An 18,333-nucleotide genomic window follows, 5' to 3' on the forward strand; every position below is an offset into this window, starting at 1 on the left:
CCACCCAGTCCCGCCTCCTGCCCACCAAGAACGCTGCCTCTGGTGCAGGATGTTTAGCAACAGGCAGGGTGTCCCCTGCTTTCGGAGGCGTCCGGTGCCCACGTGGGGCAGCTCTAAGTGCTGGAAAGCGCTTCCCCACTGAGCTGAAGGCTGCCTGCTGGTGATGTCCACTGTATCCCAAGAGGGACTAGGAGCCCAGAGACCCCTGGCATGCACCCCTGCCCCGAGTCAGCGCTGCACCACACTCATCACCCCGTTTGCCCAACTGCCCCTCGTAGCATCCAGCTTTGATGTGGACCCACTGTCCTTGCCTCCTGGACCCCTGACTGGTCCATGTCTCCTGCTGTAGGGAGGGGCCAGGACTGGACACGTGACTTGACTGGTACAGGAGCTGGCAAGAGCACCCGTCCCACTTTGGATACTGTACTTCTAGTGATGAGTAGTGACAAGGGGACAAAACTTCTGAGTCACATACTATGGCATTATGTTGAAATGGACGAAAGTTACCCCAAAACGCCTCTATCAAAACTCCCACAATCCCACAGCTCCAGATCTTAAATTCACACCTAAAAATGTATACAACTGTTCTGAGTCCACCTTTTTAATCTACTGAAATCATAGAAACCCCTTCCCCTCCTTCCTTCTGTGTTCTACTCACAGGAAGGAAGCTCCCAACTGTGAAGCTAGATGCAGTTTTTTCTTTTTAAACAGCTAAGTCTAGGGAAAGAGCTAATTAAAAAAGCTAAAAATCTCATTTGCCCAATTAATCATTTTTTCCACCACTTTTCTGCCTAAGCTGCGGCCCTTTCTTAGTGGAGGAAGGTGGGGAAAGAGGTGAGCGCACCACGCTTCCTGGGAGAAAACAGAACCAGGTACAAGTTGCTGGGGGAATGAAAGGAAGAAAAGGGTCACAACTGCATATGAGTACTGATGAGATGAGAAACTTTCTTCGTGCTTGGTGATGACCTCTTGAATAGCTAAGACCACTTTTTGCCTTGTTGCCCCACAGATGCCACGCTTTCCAAAGACACTTATGTATAAACCGGCAAGTCCTGGTCAGAGGCAGTCTCGTCCCAGGCTTCCGAGATGCTCAGATCCCATCTTTCCGGGTCTGTGTAAGCAGGTGTGTCTGGTGCCTGCGGACGTGGAACACCCCACATTTCGGAGGGGGCTGTGCCGTGCACCCAGCAGCAACGCCGACTGCCACCTCCACCACGCGGGGGGCTCGCCCCTCATGGAAACCTTTCTTCTGGGCAGATCTCAGCCTCCATTGAGCCCCGACGTACTTGCACCCCAACGCCCTCGAGGCAGAGACCGTGCAGTGTGGCTCTTGGTACCACGCCTGCCGGGAAAGCTGAGCCGCCCGGGCGTTGGTGGGAGTGACTGAGGTCCACCCCGCGCCTCTGCCCCCTGGAGCCCTCACGGCTGTGAGGCATCACCTTCCCCCCCTCGAGAAATAAGGATACAATAAGGGGAAGCTGGGATGAAATGAGAGAGTGGCATGGACTTATATATACACTACCAAAGGTAAAATAGCTAGCTAGTGGGAAGCAGCCGCGTGGCACAGGGAGATCAGCTCGGTGCTTTGTGACCACCTAGAGGGGTGGGATAGGGAGGGTGGGAGGGAGGGAGACGCAAAAGGGAAGAGATATGGGAACATATGTATGTGTATAACTGATTCACTTTGTTATAAAGTAGAAACTAACACACCATTGTAAAGCAATTATACTCCAATAAAGATCTATCAAAAACAGACAGAAGGTGTTTGGGTGTGACAGTGAAGGCTACAGAAATGCAGGGGCTATTCGACATTGCTCTTTTCCAGAGGGGGCTGTGGCGTCCCTGGGGCAGGGCTGGGGTCACTTCCTGGGAACCGTGCTGTGATCTTTTGGGGGTTCCCTTTCCTCTGGTACCCTTGGCTTTCTATACCCAAGACTGTTGACGAGCCTTTACCCAACATGGGGACAACACCAGACACATGCTGGCCAGTGGGCAGCACCTGAGGAGGAGGGATTGAGGCCATTCTGGAGACGCACCCCCTACCCCAGCCCACCACCCACAGGACGGCATGCACCTGGGCACCTGGGGAGAGGCTCCAGGCCGGCCCTCCCCTCGTGTTGCCTGGTGAGGAGAGGCCAGCTGCAGCCTAGGGCCCTTCTCTGGCTGAACGCCCCCCAGACCACAGCTCACCACCAGGTCAAGTTGGGCTGCATCAGGCCTTCAGCCAAAAAACACCCACCTGGTCCAGGGCAAGAAGGCAACACAAGTGAGCGAGAACGACACAGGGAGGGTGTGCACCTTGACTGTCTGCAGTATTTGAGGTCAGAAGACAGGTTTGATCTCTCTTTTCTGTAAAGCCCCAGACAGGAGAGAGCACCGTATAAAGGACTTACGTGAATCAGGCCTAAAGCTGCCGACCCTCACGGTGGGTCTGGGCAGCCAGTGTGTGCAGTGGCGAGAACGTGGCCTTGATGTCAGGTCCACTGGCTTACCTGGGAAAGCTGTCCAACGCCCCTGCCAGCTGGGGATGGTGACGGGAGGAGGGAGCAGGGAGCCTGGAAGGAGAAGAGCTGGGGCACAGGGAGCTCTCTGTGCTGCACGGACATGGCCCTGGCTGTCTGCCTGTGGCCGCCCGTGGTTGCCTCGTGGTGGACGGCACGCCCTTTCTCTCTCCCATCACCCTGTCGCTGAGTTGCTCTCCTGGACCTCCAGGACCTGCTGTCGGGGGAGGGGGGGGATGCTTTTTCCCTTAACCGCAGGCTGGAGGAGCATCACTCACTGGTGATGGCGAGCCTGCCTCACACCCGCCTCGCTGCGGATGCCAGGGCGGGGTTCTGGAGGGTGACAGCGGTGCCCGGCCACACACTGTGACCCAGGACCTCCCCGCTCCGGCCGGGCTCTGCGACCTTCTCATGTTGGCCACAGCTGCAGAGTTAATTCGATTTTGGTGGCCAGGCCTTGTCTAATTTAGTCAATAAACTGGATACCTTTACCCAGAATGATCCAGACACCAAGGTTTTCCTATGTCACTCACCTGAGTTTTGAAATACTCATGTAATGTTCCCGTGACCAAAATAAGATATTGTTCAAATCTGAGACTTTTGGGGAAGCAGAGTGCGGGGGAGAAAAGACGATGCGTCTGGAATATAGACCCGGAGAAAGAAAGCACCAAATACAATCAGAAATTCATCCAAGTCATATTCTCCTAAGAATTATCTTACCTACTTCCAGAGACAGCTGAGGTCATGTGACTACGTCACAAACTGTGGAACCAAACAGGTTAACCTGCATTCGGTCTAACAGATGTTCTCTGGAGAAGCTTAGATGCTCCAGTGGTGCTTTGTTTTGAACCAGGTTGGGAGCTCATCGTCTGTCCTTCCTTCCTAGACCCCATAGCAAAGACCTCCCACCGGGACTGGTATGCCACAGCGGCAGGACCTGTGCGGACAGGGGTCCCAGCAGCCACGGGATGCAGGGAGGCCACCTGCCTCCCAGCCTCTGCCAGGCCTGTGCTGGCCGCCCCTCCCCTGCGAACCTCGCACAGGGCCCCTTCCTGGTCACCAGTAATGGCGAGCTTCTCAATGAGCCCGTCCAGTGGGGAGCCGCCGTCCCTCAGACCCAGGGAGGTACGGTGCCTGGTGAACGTCAACAAGTCACTCCACAGCCCATCCAAGGGTGAGGTCCGGGTCCCTGCAGGTTTCCCTCATCTGTGCTGCCTGTCACTCTGTCCTCCTCCCGGAAAGGGAAGAGACACTGCCCTCAACCTGAGAGCTGGTGCGGTCGCCACAGCCTCCGCTAGAGCCCAGCTGAACTGCCGTCCCCTCAGTCATTTCTCAGAAACCAGGTGGCCACCGTCTTGAGTTCAGAGCACTGAGATGGTGTAAGTACTCTGTAATCGCTTGGCGATGTGAAGTCACCTGCTACTGGTCACGGCAGCGCCTCTTGTGTTGAATCAGAATGACACACAGCCCGGGAGAGGGCGGACCGCCAGGCTGGGAGACAGGCACGACGTGTCTGACGGCAGAGGCACTTGCAATACAACTAAGCACTCACGGGGGGGACCAGGCCTCCGTACACGTGTCTACCAGTCAACACTTTTAGCTGAATTCCTCTTCTAAACTGCTCACGGGCTCACGGTGCTAGAACAGTCAAGATCGTGTACGTGGGATTATATGAGAAATCAAGACTTAAAAAAGGAGCCTGGATTTTTGTCCCTGACCTTTTCAACAAACTCACGTATTAACAAAGAGTCAACATCTAAATAGACTTTTATTTTTTTTCTTTTACTTATTTGGACAGAAAAGAAAATTCATCAGCTTTCATTAGAGTCTCCCTAAGTGTTGGAGACGCATTAAACTCGGAAATAGTGGACCTTGTAGAAAAGCATCACAAATTAAAAATAGATTTCTCCACGTGGTAAAAGTGCTTCCAATCCAATTAAAGGACACGGCGAAGGTGTGTTGAGACGCGATTTAAAATTTGGCCTACGATCCGTGGCATCGGATTAAAGCCACAGGCGAGGTGACCGTCACGAACCCGGGGACAGAAATGTGAGTTGGGAGCATGCCGCCAGCAACACTTTTAATTAACTGAGTGACAAGGAAGAACGTCCCAAAGCCTGAGTAGAGTAGGTTTGCATCTGTAAAAATAAGGGGGCGACATAAACTGGGTCGAAGGGGGATCACGTAACTCTAGGAATGACTTGCTTCTTATCTGCGGGGACAGCCAGACCAGCCGACCACCCTGGCCGAGGTCTCCCAGGGAGACCTGTGGACCTCGGTTCAGAAAAGGCCCAAGTGTTCTGGGCAGTAAGCAAAGCCCTTGCTGCCAGCTGCTCATCACATAGGCCTTTCTGGCTGGCGGTGAGCAGGCCCCCGGCCCGCGGGAATCACGCCCAGCCAAGCTGGTACCGGTGGGTTTGTCAATGCCCACCACAGCGTTCTGAGGGGTGCTGTGAGGCCGGCAGACACTGCCCGGTGACCATGCGAGGGATAGAGTTAGCCAGTGGTCATCCGCAGAGACATTCTGGTGTCTCAGCCATGCTGTGTGTTTTCCAAAACAGGTAGTTCTGCTAATGATGACAGAGCTCAAGGCCTGCAGGCCCCCGTGCTCTGATGGAGGCGAGGTGCCCTCTCTGGCCCAGGTCTAGGCCTGTGATCATATGCAAGGAGCCACGACAGGGTGGGGTGAGAGGGGGAGGGCAGAAAAGAAGAGGGATATCTCCTTTTACAGAAGATCTGAAGCAACAGTAAGAAAGTAACCTGAAGACATATTTAAAAACAAAAAGCAGCCTCACACTTCACTGTCATCCTATCGCCGTTCTCCCTTTCTCCGTGTCCACCAGCCACGCAGGGATGGGCAGGAAGGCCGCGTGGACGTATCAGAGGGCCCCGCTCCCCACGCCGTCGCTGCCTTTTAATGGCGCCGGGTTGTGTTTCTTCTTCTACGAGCCCCGTTCTAAGCTGCCTGCGCAAGGCAAACGCTGGAAAACCCTCCGGGCTCCCGCACACACCTGAGCGGTCCCAGCTGCGCAGAGCCCACCCGGCTCGCTTCCCGCCACTTGCAGGCACGGCGAGACGCGGACCACGTCACGGATGTCTCTCCATCTTCACCAAGCAGAGCACGCTCCGGCTCATCTCATCCCATCCCTGGCGCCCCTGGTGGCAGCAGCCCTCCCAGGTCCCCTGTGCTAAGCGGGCTCTCCCGCGGCCTCCGGGGGGTCTTGAGGGTGCCCTCTATGGCCCCTCGCTGGCGGCACGGAGGGTCTGGTTCAGGGCCACACCTGCCGGGTGCTCGCTCCGAGGCGGTGGCCGCTCTCCGGAGGGAGGCCGTGCTCTTCTTTGCGTGGAAAGCGGGATGGTGCCATCCTCTGACCAGGTCCGTCCTGGTCCCTCCAGAGGCCCCGAGCACCCCTCCCGGGCCGCAGCCCCACGCAGGGCGTCTCCGGGTCTCTGGCCGGTGGGTCGGACGTCAGGCTCCCCCTCCCCTCCCTGGACCTGGTTCTTACCTAACCTGGGCCGCGCCCCCGGCATCAGAGGCTCGGAGAAGTGTCCTCCAGGCCCAGCAGCTCTCGCACGAGTCTCTCCCCGAACTGGGCCCGGCTGTACCTCTTCACGTGGTAGGCCTCCGACATCTTGTACAGGATGTAGGCGTTATTGATGGCAATGCTTATGGCAAACCAGAACACCTGTTGCCAGGTCTTGTTTGGTTTATGAGAAATGAAATACCTACGAGGACAGAACGGCAAGAAAGGCTGGCTCAGACGGTGCCCGGGGGCCCGGTGCAGGAGAGACATCCCCAAAAGGCCTCATCGGGGTCAGCGAGATGCTGCAGGGGACGCGGCGGTGGGAATCCGGCTGTGGGGAGGGGCAGCCTCTCTCTGAGGCTCGGTCACGTGAACCGTACTTGAACGTGCAAACAACCCCTATCAAAGATCAGGTGGGAGGAGGCGGGTCACCACAGGGGACACCGAGACCAGGAGCCGGGCCTCCGCGGTGCAGCCTGGAGCTCTGGCGGGAACCGGGCCTAGGGGCTCCCCTGCTCGCCGAGGGCCCTGCGCAACTGCGGCACAGCCCAAGCCATCTTGCGCCGCGTCCGCCCGCAGCTCTGTGCGTGTCTCTTCACCACGCCCGCCTCCCCTCAGATGGAGGCCTCCTCTGCCCCGAGGCGGAGGACGGCGCTTCGCCCCGGACCGCCAACTCAGAACCCATCCCTGCACCGCGCCCTCCGTCTGCACGTGTGTCTCTGCACCCGGGGGGCCAGGGGCACCACCGAGACGCCCAGCCAGGGCGGCCATGGATGTCCATTCGCTCAATCGTGCCGATTCCCCTGGAGCCACCGCGCAGGCCCACGAGGTGCCAAGCACACTGCAGGCTCCGTGGAGCCCGTCCAGTGACTCCCTGGGCAGCAGGGCTCCCTCTTACACCCGGGCTTTCCCAGGAGACCCAGGTCCACGTGCTGCCCTCCTCGCCCACAAGCAGCCCGGGGAGACGTCCGTGGCCCTCAAGGAGGGCTGAGAAAATGCCCACCACCTTTGGGGTTAGTGCAACCCTGTTTCAGGCTGTGAGGCTCAGGCCCAGTCATTTCATAGGCAGACCGAGGTTCAAGGGCAATCACTTTTTCCCTCCTGTTGTGGACACAGGAGCTCGCCCCGAGACAGCAGGGGGCCGTGTACATGCACACTGTGCGGGCACTTGACGACGACCCCACACCTGAGACTGCGCCCGCACGCGAAAGAGCTCCGTAACCAGTGCCGGAAAACATGTGGCCCAGCCCGACGGCGCCCAGGGCCCAGAGGGTGTGGGGTGAAGGCCAGCGGCTGGGCCAGGGGGGAGGGGCAGAGAGGGCATTGGTGCAGGAGGTGGGGGGCTGGGGGGGCCAGGCCGCGGGCCCAGGATTTTCTCTCTCGGGCTCTCCCGTTGTCAGCTCTGAACCTGGGGAGACTGACCGCCCAGCAGCCCCCCTGCTCTCGGCGGCGAGGCCTCCCCTGCCGGGGCGCCGGCTCACTTACTTGCTGTACTTGTCATCGTACTTGCAGATGTAGCTGAGGTGGGCGGCGAAGGCCTCCACGGCCAGGGGGCAGGGGATCTCCCCACTCCTCCTCTTGATGATCACTCCTGCGGGAAACAGTCGGAACATCCCCTCTGAGCCGCCCCCCGCAGACCCCCGTGCAAAATGCGCCCCCTCCCCCCTGCCTGCTCGTCAAATAGACGGCAGGGGACGAGATGGAGGGAAACCACAACCAACACCGCCACTGCAGCTTCAGGGGAGTGCAGGACACCAGGCCACGGCAGGGCCACGGCACGGGGGCACGGCACAAGCCACGGCATGGGCCACAGCAGGGGAGGAGATGGAGGGGAACCACCACCAACACCGCCACCGCAGCTTCAGGGGAGTGCGGGGCACCGGGCCACGGCAGGGCCACGGCAGGGGGGCATGGCAGGGCCATGGCATAGGCCACAGCAGGGGGCATGGCAGGGCCACAGCAGGGGCCACGGCACAGGGGCATGGCAGGGCCACGGCACAGGGGCATGGCGGGGGGGAGATGGAGGGGAACCACCACCACCACCGCCCACCGCAGCTTCAGGGGAGTGCGGGACACCGGGCCACGGCACGGGCCACGGCAGGGCCCGCTGCACCCGATGGGGCCTTGAGAGCAGGAGGGGAGCTCAGGACCCACCTTCCCCCTCCCTCCCTCCCTCCCTCCCCCGGGCTTCAACCCCTCCCGCCAGGGTCTGAGCGGGGGTGGGAGGAGGTGGCCGCCAAGGTCAGGGAGCCGGGGGTCCCTTCCGCCTGCCCCGCCACCCCCATCAAGGCAGAGGGTGGCACTAGAGGCTCAGGAGAGGCAGGAGCTGCCCCGACCCCAGGCTCTTCCACGCCTCGCGCCGCGCACAAAGTGCTTCACACCCAGCCGCCCCTGGCGCTCCCTCTCTCACACGCCTTCAAACGCCTCTTCCTCCCAAATACACATGGAACCGCGCGTCCCAGGGCCACTCGCCAAGGTCACGGCAAGATTCAAACGGCCCACTGACCGGGCATGAGAAGCAAGAGGCCATCAGTCCTCTTCAGCCTACTGCCCAACAACCTGTCTTCCAAGACCTGCCCCGCCCGCCTGGGTGGACGTCCACTGCGCCCACGGAGGTGACGCGGCGGCGGGAAGGACGCTCCTGTGAGCGAGGCCGGGATTACAGAGCGCTTCCTCCGCGCCGCCCGCCCCCATCCGCGCTGCCCGCAGAACGGTGTGATTAGCGGAACAGTGCCATTCAAAGGGCTGTGGGTTTTCAGCACTACTTAAATAGGCGTAACCGAAGTAGAAATGGTCACACAGGTCCATCTGCTGAGGCTGAGCCCTGAGCCGGGATCTCTTTTGTCTCCCACCCCACTCCCCCAGTACTGAATTTTTGCACTGAAGAAGCACCTGGACATCTTGTGAGAGACTGAGAAGCCAGGCCCCGCCCCTAGAGCTGTGGTCTGGGGAAGCCCGGGGCAGGACCTGGGCAACACACTTCCTAAAACCTCCAAAGCTCAGAGGATCTCCGTGCCCAGCCAGAGGGTCCTGGGCCCTGGTTGCTTAGGGATCCTTTCCCCACTCAGAGAGACGTTCTATGGTCGGGTGATGCAGCCGCATGTGCATCCTTCATGGCTGGGCTCCTGCCTCCAAGGAGGGCTGTGTCTCTGCAGCACCCTTCCTGAGGGGACCTGTGCTGGTGTCTTTGCTCACCACCCCGCCCGACCTCAAGTCCAAGTGGGCAAACACCCCAGTTTCACACCCCGGCCCAGGCACATGGCCTTGGGAGGTTTCCCACCTCCAGCTCCATTTTAATTTGCCCGACTTTCGACCACAGCCTCCTCTGGGACTAAGGAGGCGCCTGTAGGGCTCCCCGGAGTCCACGTGTGTATGAGCAGATCAGACCATCCCATAAGGAAATAAAACCCCCTCAGTTCTTTTCCCAGAGGAAGAGGACAACTCACTCCGAGTCACCAGGGCTCCCAGCGGGTCAGGCCCACTGTCCGAGGGCCTCGGCCAGCACCGTGCCCCTGGGGCTCCCCGCCTGCAGCTCCGGCTGCCGCCTTCTGCACAGCCAGGGCCGCCGCTGTCCCAGCACACCCAGCCGTGCCAGGCCTGCTTTCCTTCTCCATTTCCCTCCCATCCCTTTGAATGTTTTAACTCAACATGAGGATTGCAGCTGGAAATCTCAGGGGACTGGTTTCAAAATCCAGGTGTGCGTCAGTTTCTTTGAGCATTTCCCCAAGTTCATAAGCCAGTCCACACTCCTCTCTGCTGACGTTTTGGATTTTAGATACTATTCGAGCTGCAAAGGGTAAGACTGCTGTCCTATAGTATCCTTTTCTGAGGACTGAAAAGCTTTAGACATTGGAAATACTGACAAGAGGTGATGTGACATTTATTGTGTCCTCTGGCATCATAACCAGGAATGCCGTGCTCTCCTGGGTGCACCCTGTACATTTACAGCCGTGTGGGGGACCCTCTGCGCACAGCTTTATTCCACGTGTCTACCTCTGTGACACTGTAGGTCCATGTGAGCCTATGAGAGAACCACGTTGTCTTCATGTTCCAGTGAGTTCTGTCTCCTGCCTTCCCCAGGCTTTTTCTGGCTGGGCTGACCTTCTTTCCGTCCTTCTGTAAGCCTGAATGAATGAGTCAAGACCTGACTCACAGACCCATGCAGACATTCCACACTCACATTAGCCTCATGGAAACTGAACCCTAAGTGGGCAAAGACGGAGATGGCAATGAGATGGTGGACTCGAAATGGATTCTAGAAGAAACGCAAAAGGATGTGGTTCTCAACGGGGATGTCCCTGGATGAATGACAGCATGTAACTTAAAAAGCCTGCATGTGCTCACCGTCTCTGAAAGAGGGCTCATTTCCCCTTAGAACCTGGGGTAAAGAATAATAAATCAATCCCTAAAATGTTCATAACTAGTTAAATGTTTGCTAAAATTCGAAATTCTTCTCATGTTCTAGAAGAGCAAATACGGTCACGGTAGAAGACGGTATAAAGCTGAGAAGCAGCCTTTAGAATACAGGAGACTTTGTCATCTGGGTGACATGTAAAGTAGGTAGAGAATAAAAGAATTCTTTGATAAATGGTTCAGGTACACAGGTGGGGCTGCCTGGTCAACCAACCTTTGCTACTTAAAGAAAAAAAACATCGTAGCTGCCCAGCTGGTGCCATGACCAAAATAAATTCCAAGTGGATGGCTGCAAAGAGCACAAACTCGCCCTATGAAACAACCAGGTGAACTGTACTTACCTGGCCTTGGGACAGAGCTGGGGCTTTTAGGCATGAGAGCAAATAACATGATCAACAGCTGTGCCTATGCGGAAATGAAAAACGCTTTTGATGTGAAAATTACTGGCCATAAATAAAAGCAAAAGGAAAACAAATGAAGAAAAATGTCTGCTATAGGCATAAAATCTGCTTTCAATTTCGGAAGACAAATACTTCCAATGAAAAATTGACAAGAACATGAAGAAAGCATTGAAACTTAGCTAAAAACACAGGAAAAGATGTTCAATCCCAACAACAGTCACCGCAATTTATATTTAAAATTCTGCAGCATTTTCAGCCATCATATTGACAAATTTAGAAAAAAAAAAACAACTAGTGTTGATAAAGCAGGAGGAATAACCCACTGCAACGGCAATAAGTACAGCCTTTTGGCAACACAGCATCAAGAGCCTTAAAAACGTTCAGACCCTTTGGCCCAGCCGTTCAACTTTTAGATTTATCTGGAGGAAGTGATCAAAGATGTACCTGAAGATTTATATATGAAGATCTTCACTACATCATTCTTCATATTATGAAAAAAGGATCATTCATAGGGGCCAAGATAAAGAAATTATGATACATCTAAGGATGGAATATGAGGTGCTTTTTATTATTATTATTTTTTGGAGGGGGTACGCAGGCCTCTCACTGTTGTGGCCTCTCCCGTTGCGGAGCACAGGCTCAATGGCCATGGCTCACGGGCCCAGCCGCTCCGCGGCACGTGGGATCTTCCCGGACTGGGGCACGAACCCGTGTCCTCTGCCTCGGCAGGTGGACTCTCAGCCACTGTGCCACCAGGGAAGCCCACGAGGTGCTTTTTAAAAATCATGTCTTTGAAGTACACCGAAAGGAAAACTACCTCCTTCATTAAGAAACGAGGCCCTAGGATGTGGGCCAGGAGAAGGACTCCCGGTGGGGCGCGTGCCGGCCACACGGCCTCCGCTCTGAGCCCCCTGGGCCGCACCCAGGGTCTCCTCTCACCTGCCGGGCTCCCAGTGTCCACAGGCCCTGGGGGTGCCCAGGGGCCTGGCGGTGGGGGTCAGTCTGTGGCCAGGCTGTGGACACACTCCATGGGATTTTCAAGGGCGACTAGGATTGGGGACTGCATGATGTATAATAGAGTACGTACTTTAGAAAACTACCACGGAATTGAACACAAATACCAGTTTCGGCGTATTTAAAAATCACCCCTCCCAATTTTCTCATCTAGCCTCAACAGCCTCCCGCCTCCTTCCCTTGGTGCCTGATTTAAGGGTTCTTAGGTGTGTCATCTTCAGTCCTATTGCAGGCTTCTCCCTAACCTCCCCAGGTGCGGTCTTTTCTCTGCTACCTCATTTCACCCAGCTCAGACAGGTGCGAAGTCCTTGCTTCGGGACATCGTTTCAGAGACTATCATTTAACATAACTTGGTTGGAAGCAGCTCCCATGCCCTACGCCCACACCTGTTCCTAGAGACTCTCTGGCCCCAAGGCCCCAACCGCAAGAGAGCCGAAGTCCAACTCAAACTGGCCTTCAGCTGACAAGGTCAATTCCAAACCTCTCCTCTAAGTGCCCTTGACATAGCACTCGAGGGGAGGGGTGCCGCTTTCTCCACCCCCTACACATAAGTAGGGTAACGACACCCACGTGCTTGAGTACCTCGATTGCAATCTCCACTGAAATGTAACACAACTTAGGTGTGTGTGTGTGGGGTGAAGGATGGGAATAAATGAACAAGAGGTACTAAATACCCACATACCACATACATGCACACATACCACGCACACGCAGACATACACACACACATCACACACCCCTGAGCTCCTTGGCAGTGTTCCTTTAATAGAGAAGAGGAAAGACGTCTTAATGTAAAGGAACACAAGGGACTTTTCAAATACACTACGCAACGATAAATATTTTTGTAAAGGGTCCCTTTGTCTCTGCAATTTCCTTTTCTGTTGTTTAATCGTGTTTGAGCTGTAGGTTACCTTAAATATAGGCTCCTTGCTAAATGAATCCCCTTGTTAGCAATGGATTTTAAAACCCAAGGAAAATCAATGATACCAGCTGAAACCCCCAAAACCCAACGCTAGCGATTAACTTCTAAGGAAGACATTTCAAAGATAAGAATGGTTGACTATTCCCCCGCCTCCCATCAGAACAGATTTTTCACAGAATCCTAGATGATGATCATGTAAATACCGTTCAAACGGAGCCTATTAATCACACCGCGTTCGACCTGGGGGACCTGCAAATGCCAGCCTCACGGCTTCTGTTGACGGCTGGCAAGTCCCAGGCAGCGGACAGCCTGCGGGCCCAGGAAGCGCTTGCCGCCCCGCGAAGGGCAGCAGCCGTCACCCTGCGGCCCAGAGCCGAAGAGGGGCAGGGGTCACCCGACGCCAGAGCTCACCCACACCCCTGCCCCGGCGCCCACCGCGTGCCCACCTTGCTGCACGGGCGAGTAGGCGTTGGTCAGGAAGCGGAAGTGCCCCTTGTTGTACCAGCAGATCAGGGACATGCTCCCCTTCGTTCGGATGCTGTGCTGGCCCCGGGCGGGCGGCAAGGCCGGGCTGTTCAGCATGGAGGGCGGCAGGCCGGTGCAGTCACTCTTCCTGGGGCTGAGCAGCCCGCAGCAGTAGATCCCTGCGGGGACACGGACCGCACGGCCTCAGGGCGTCTCCCCCCGACCCCCCGGGCTCGGCCCTCGGGGGCCCCCTAGAAGAGATGGTGAAGTCCGGGGGCTTTCATCCCATTTGTGCTGCCGCCCCCAACTTCCAGACGTACTAAGATCGCAGGGAAGAGCTAACGCAAGCAGGGCGTCAGCAGTAACAACAGCAGCTCTCGCGGCCAGAGGGCTGGCTACCTGCCAGCACAGGGCTGAGCCCGAGGACCCAACCTCCCACCTGCTTCTAAAAACTTCTGAGCACATGCGATGCACCAGAACTGCAGGCTCCCGGCTGGGCGGGCAGAGACGGGCATCATTAGCACAGATCTGTCTGCCATCTAAGCCTGACCCAGCTAGTCACCCTGCCCCCTCACCAAGACTCGCTGGGCACCCGGGCAGCCCCGGTCCCGTGCAGCCAAGTGAAAGGCAGAGGAGGCAGGGAGTCCTCACAGGACACGTGCTACACAGGGTCCTGCCTGTGCTGTACGCCAGGCCCCTGGGGGGGGCGGGGCTTCCCTGGGGCGGGGCTTCCCTGGGGCGGGGCTTCCTGGGGGGGCCTCAATGCCCAGCACGTTCCACGGGGCAGGAGACCCTCCAGGCAGAGACCAGCAGGAACAAGGAGGCTTCTCTAAATTCCGCAGGGACTCAAGGTCTTTCCCAGCCCTCCCTGCTCGTGGTCTCCGGCTCTCCCTGTGCCCAGGAAGCAGTGGGGAAGCCCGCCCCTCCCCACACCCGCGGGGAGGGGGACGTGAAGGGGCACTTTGACTGAAGGCCCGCGAGCAGTCCGCCCCTCCGGGCTCACTGACACTATGGGCACATGTCCCAGGCCCATGCGCTCCTCTCCACTGCAACCCCCCCAATGCTGAAAGGACCGCTGATGACTTCCTGTCCTCCTTGCCGCCCCAGGAGCAGCAGTGGGTGAAGAATAACACCCGCGGGGGGGTGTGGGGGGGCAGGCCCAGTCTTGCTGCCAGAAAAAAGAGGGCTCCCTGCGGCTCCCATCTCTACAGATCCAACTACCCAGACTCTGCTGGCCTTGAGATTTAAGAAGAACGTGTCTTCCAAACGGGGAAGAGGATTAGACAAATGGGGATAACGTTTTAAATCGCCCATCGGGCTCGGTGAACCCACCCACCCAAAGGGCAGCTGCATTCTCCTAACAGGGGAGGAAGAGAATCCAGCAGCACACGAGTTTACTTATGAAAACAGCCCATCTTGTGTGAATATCCTTCCTGGCTGTTGTTTGACAGGGCAGTCTCTGTGCGCCCAGGAGGGACAGCCAGACTCTCAGCTGGGACTCCTGTCTTCAACCCTGGCCACCCTGCCCGTTAGACGCCCCTGGGGGCACCAGGCCAGACAAGGCAGTCAGAGTCCCTGCGGATGGGGGGCAGCCATCCGTGAGCGACGTGGAGACAACCTCCCCGCGTGTCAGTCATCACAGGGGAAGCCCAGGAGGTCGTGTGGGAGGGCTCACAGCCTCAGATGCTTCTAACAAACAGGCGAAGAAATCTCTGTCTACTCTCGGAAAACTTCAAATTCCATGTCTAATTATTTTCTTCCCACTGGAAGATTCTCCTCCATCCTCCGCTAATTCCCCGTGAGGGGAGGGCCCAGGCCAGCAGCCCAGCTCTCAGGGAAGCCTCTGGCGTCCTCACTCAGCACCCCACCAGCCCACATGCTGCAAGCGGGTCCTGACTACGTCATGCGGCTCTTGGCCCAGGAGACAGGGACACCCACGGTGTGGGGCAGGGAGTGGGCCTGCAGGGCACACGGATGCTGTGGGGGGCAGTTCTGGGAACCCCAGCGGCCATGCACGTGACACTCACCCTGGGACCCGCACGAGCGGGCCAGCGGGTCACCCCACGCTCTGACATGGGCACCCATTGTGCTGGGTTAAAGTGCGTCAGCGCCAGTTTTCTCCAACTTGGCTCCACGGCCCCTCTTCACATAGTCTGACCTCTCCACACGGAATTCTCTCAACAATTAAGCCCTGAGCCCCGTAGGGACCAGGCTTACAGATGAGTAAGACGCAGCCCAGGCCGGCAAGAGCACAGGGTCCAGGCTGAGGCCGTAGGTCGGAAGCTGTGGGCTCCCCATTACTTAAGAGGGTTTGTTTTTTTTCTTTTTTTTGGCTGCGTCAGGTCTTAGTTGTGGCACACAGGCTTCTCTCTAGTTGCAGCACGCAGGCTCTCTAGTTGAAGTATGTGGGCTCAGTAGTTGTGCACGGGCTTAGCTGTCCTGCAGCAGGTGGGATCTTAGTTCCCCGACCAGGGACTGAACCCACATCCCCTGCATTGGAAGGCGGATTCCTTACCACTGGACCAGCAGGGAAGTCCAGAGGAGGTTTGGTTTTAAGGGCAGACATCAGATCTGTTGCTAAGCAACAGGTCTGCAATTCCAGCGTCTGGAGTAGCTGAGTGGGGGCTTTCTGTGTTTCTCCCGAGTGGACTGGATATAAATCCCAGATGTAGGATGAAGTGAAGGCAGATACAACCTGCCATGGGGCTTCCTGACTCGGCCCAGGTCTGTCTCTATAGCCCCATTTCTGCCAGAGCCCTGGAAGGCTTGCCCAGTCTTTGCAACAAACGAACCAGGCATCTTAGCACTGAGGGGAACTAACACCTTTCTGAGGCCCATTGTACTGCTGCCTGTATTAATGCACACAATTCTCTGCCCAGCTGGAAGGGGCCACATTACAGACTGGGGTGGGGAGTTCAGACTTCCTAAGAGTCTTTGTAAGAGCTGTGCCTTGGTGCTGCGGATTTAACATTTGTGTCCGCCACACCCCAAATTCCTATGCCGAAAACCTAATGCCTGAAGTGATGGTATTTGGAGGTGGGTCTTTGGGAGGTGCTTAGGTCATGAGGGTGGAGCCCTCATGAATGGGATTAGTGCCCTTATAAAAGAGGCCCTACACAGCTCCCTAGTCCCTTCCACCATGTGAAGACACAGGGAGAAGTCTGCAACCTGGAAGAGGGCCCTCACCCGACCACACTGGCACCCTGATCTTGGACATCCAGCCTCCAGAACTGTGAGCAGTGAATTCCTATTTATAGGAACTATAAAAAGGATTTATAGGGTGGTCTATAAACCACCCACTCTGTGGTACTTTGTTATAGCAGCCCGAATGGACTAAAACACTAGGAAGACTCCTCGGATGGCCATGGCCTTACCACAAAGGACACAAAGAGATGTGCCTGGAAGACCTGAACTGACCTGTCCCCCAGACCACGAGTCTGGTCTCCCTCCAGACCTCCAGTGCCCAGCAGGGTGCAGGCAGCCGGCAGGTTGGCATGACCTGTCCCCCCGGGGGAGGGCCTCCCCGCCCGGCATCCTATGCTCTGTGCTGCCCGCCACACGCCTGCATCCCCAGCCTTGCCCACCACTTCTCGGGGGCGGGGGACTGCGCTCGGACCCGCTCCCCACTTGCCAAACCTTGCTTTTCAAACTCCTCAAACAGGGTCAGGCTGGTGATGCTGGGCCCCGTGAAGATGATGTAGTTCCTCCCGGCCGCGGTCCGGCACAGGCTCCTGGCCACCATGCTGTGCAGCTGTGGCTTGTTCTTCAGCGCGTCCAGCCCATCAGGGCCCCCGCCTTCCTTCAGGTGGACGTAAATCTGCAATAGAAACACACAAGGGTCAGTGAGCTCACAGAAAGGTCGGGCAGGGGTCCAGCCATTCTGGAAGCACAGGCTTCCGTCTCCAGGCCGGGTGTGTGGGAAAGCCACCCCTCCTCGGGCTTCCGGTTCCACAGTCCCCACCGATCCCAGCATCTCTGTGGCCCACAGAGGCCACCAGTCACTCCCAAGGCTGCCCATCAGCCTGGTGCCTCAGCCCCAGACTCTGCAATTTAGAAATGTCAAGGTAAAGAAGGGAAAGGTCAAACTGTTACAAGTAATGAATCTGGCAGCTGAGATCAAAAGCAAACACATCCCCCCATTCTGAAGCACAGGAGTCATGTTCACAGTAAACAGAAGTAAAGGCTACTTCGCCTGTAAGAGAGAAACATATCCGTGCACATTCTGTTTGCTTTTTAATTCACAGAGCACATCCACAATTACCCCCTTACTCTTTACAGTAATCACCGTGTGGGCAGAAGGGGTAATACTGACTTCATACTGCAGAGGAGGGGACAGGATCAGGGATTTAAAACTCACCTGACGTCCCAGGACCAGCAAGGATATGCTGCAACTACTACACAATAATTTTAAATTCTGCCCGTGAACATCCTCGAGGAACATCATCTAAGAGGTGGGTGCGGGAAGTGGGAACGGAGTCAAGAAGCGTGTGGTCCTTCCTACGGCTGACTGAGCCACGCAGAATTATCATATGGGTATTAACCACTAACCTTCAGGGAGAACAGCTCTTCTCATGGAACGTTCTGGGTGCCTTTGCTGGCAGCGGTTCACAGACAGTGTGCCCGTCACACTGATCAGGGACCCTGACTGTCCTCCGAGGCACAGAATTGCTGAGTGCAGGCCCATCCGTGCAGACTGAGCACAGCCGAGGGCGGGCACAGGGAGGACCGGCAAGTCCACGGTACCGCCCTCAGGCAAACGACTGCGGACAATCATTCGCAAAATACAGTGTCTCAGGTTCCTGAGGCAGACGAACAGCAGGCGGTGTAGGTCCTTCTCTAAAAGCAGCTCATCCTCGAAGCCTAATTCTGTCCCGAATACTCATCTGAGACGTCCCCAGGGAGGACCGACTTGCCCGCAGCCCAGCAGGCAACAGCGGGATCACGCAGCAGGACCCCAGCACTTCATTTTGGGGTCTTTACGCCTTCACCACCTCATTCCCAGGAGGAACCTCTCTGATAGAGAGTAAAACACCGACACAGAGAAGCCAATCGTCTTGGCCACGTGTCACGTGAGGTTGCGACCGAGCAAGGAC

The 18,333-nt window shown here is 56.8% G+C and overlaps 1 protein-coding gene across 1 annotated transcript in view; it reads right to left on the minus strand.

Annotated features, from left to right (window-relative positions):
* Positions 1-4,220: 4,220 nt before the first annotated feature.
* The window catches only part of PGBD5 (piggyBac transposable element derived 5), a 36,056-nt gene continuing 21,943 nt past the window's right edge, over positions 4,221-18,333 (minus strand). Inside the window, exons 3-6 of the mRNA XM_022553097.2 lie at positions 16,877-17,057; positions 13,222-13,419; positions 7,511-7,616; positions 4,221-6,227 (exon numbers count right to left, since the gene is read on the minus strand). Coding sequence (XP_022408805.2) covers positions 6,032-6,227; positions 7,511-7,616; positions 13,222-13,419; positions 16,877-17,057 — 681 coding nt within the window. The 3' untranslated portion in view covers positions 4,221-6,031. The remainder of the gene's footprint in view (positions 6,228-7,510; positions 7,617-13,221; positions 13,420-16,876; positions 17,058-18,333) is intronic.

Source organism: Delphinapterus leucas, chromosome 16, assembly GCF_059928025.1.
Source record: "Delphinapterus leucas isolate spDelLeu-1000000601 "Yukka" chromosome 16, BTC_Dleu_Yukka2, whole genome shotgun sequence".
Classification (NCBI taxonomy): Eukaryota; Metazoa; Chordata; class Mammalia; order Artiodactyla; family Monodontidae; genus Delphinapterus; species Delphinapterus leucas.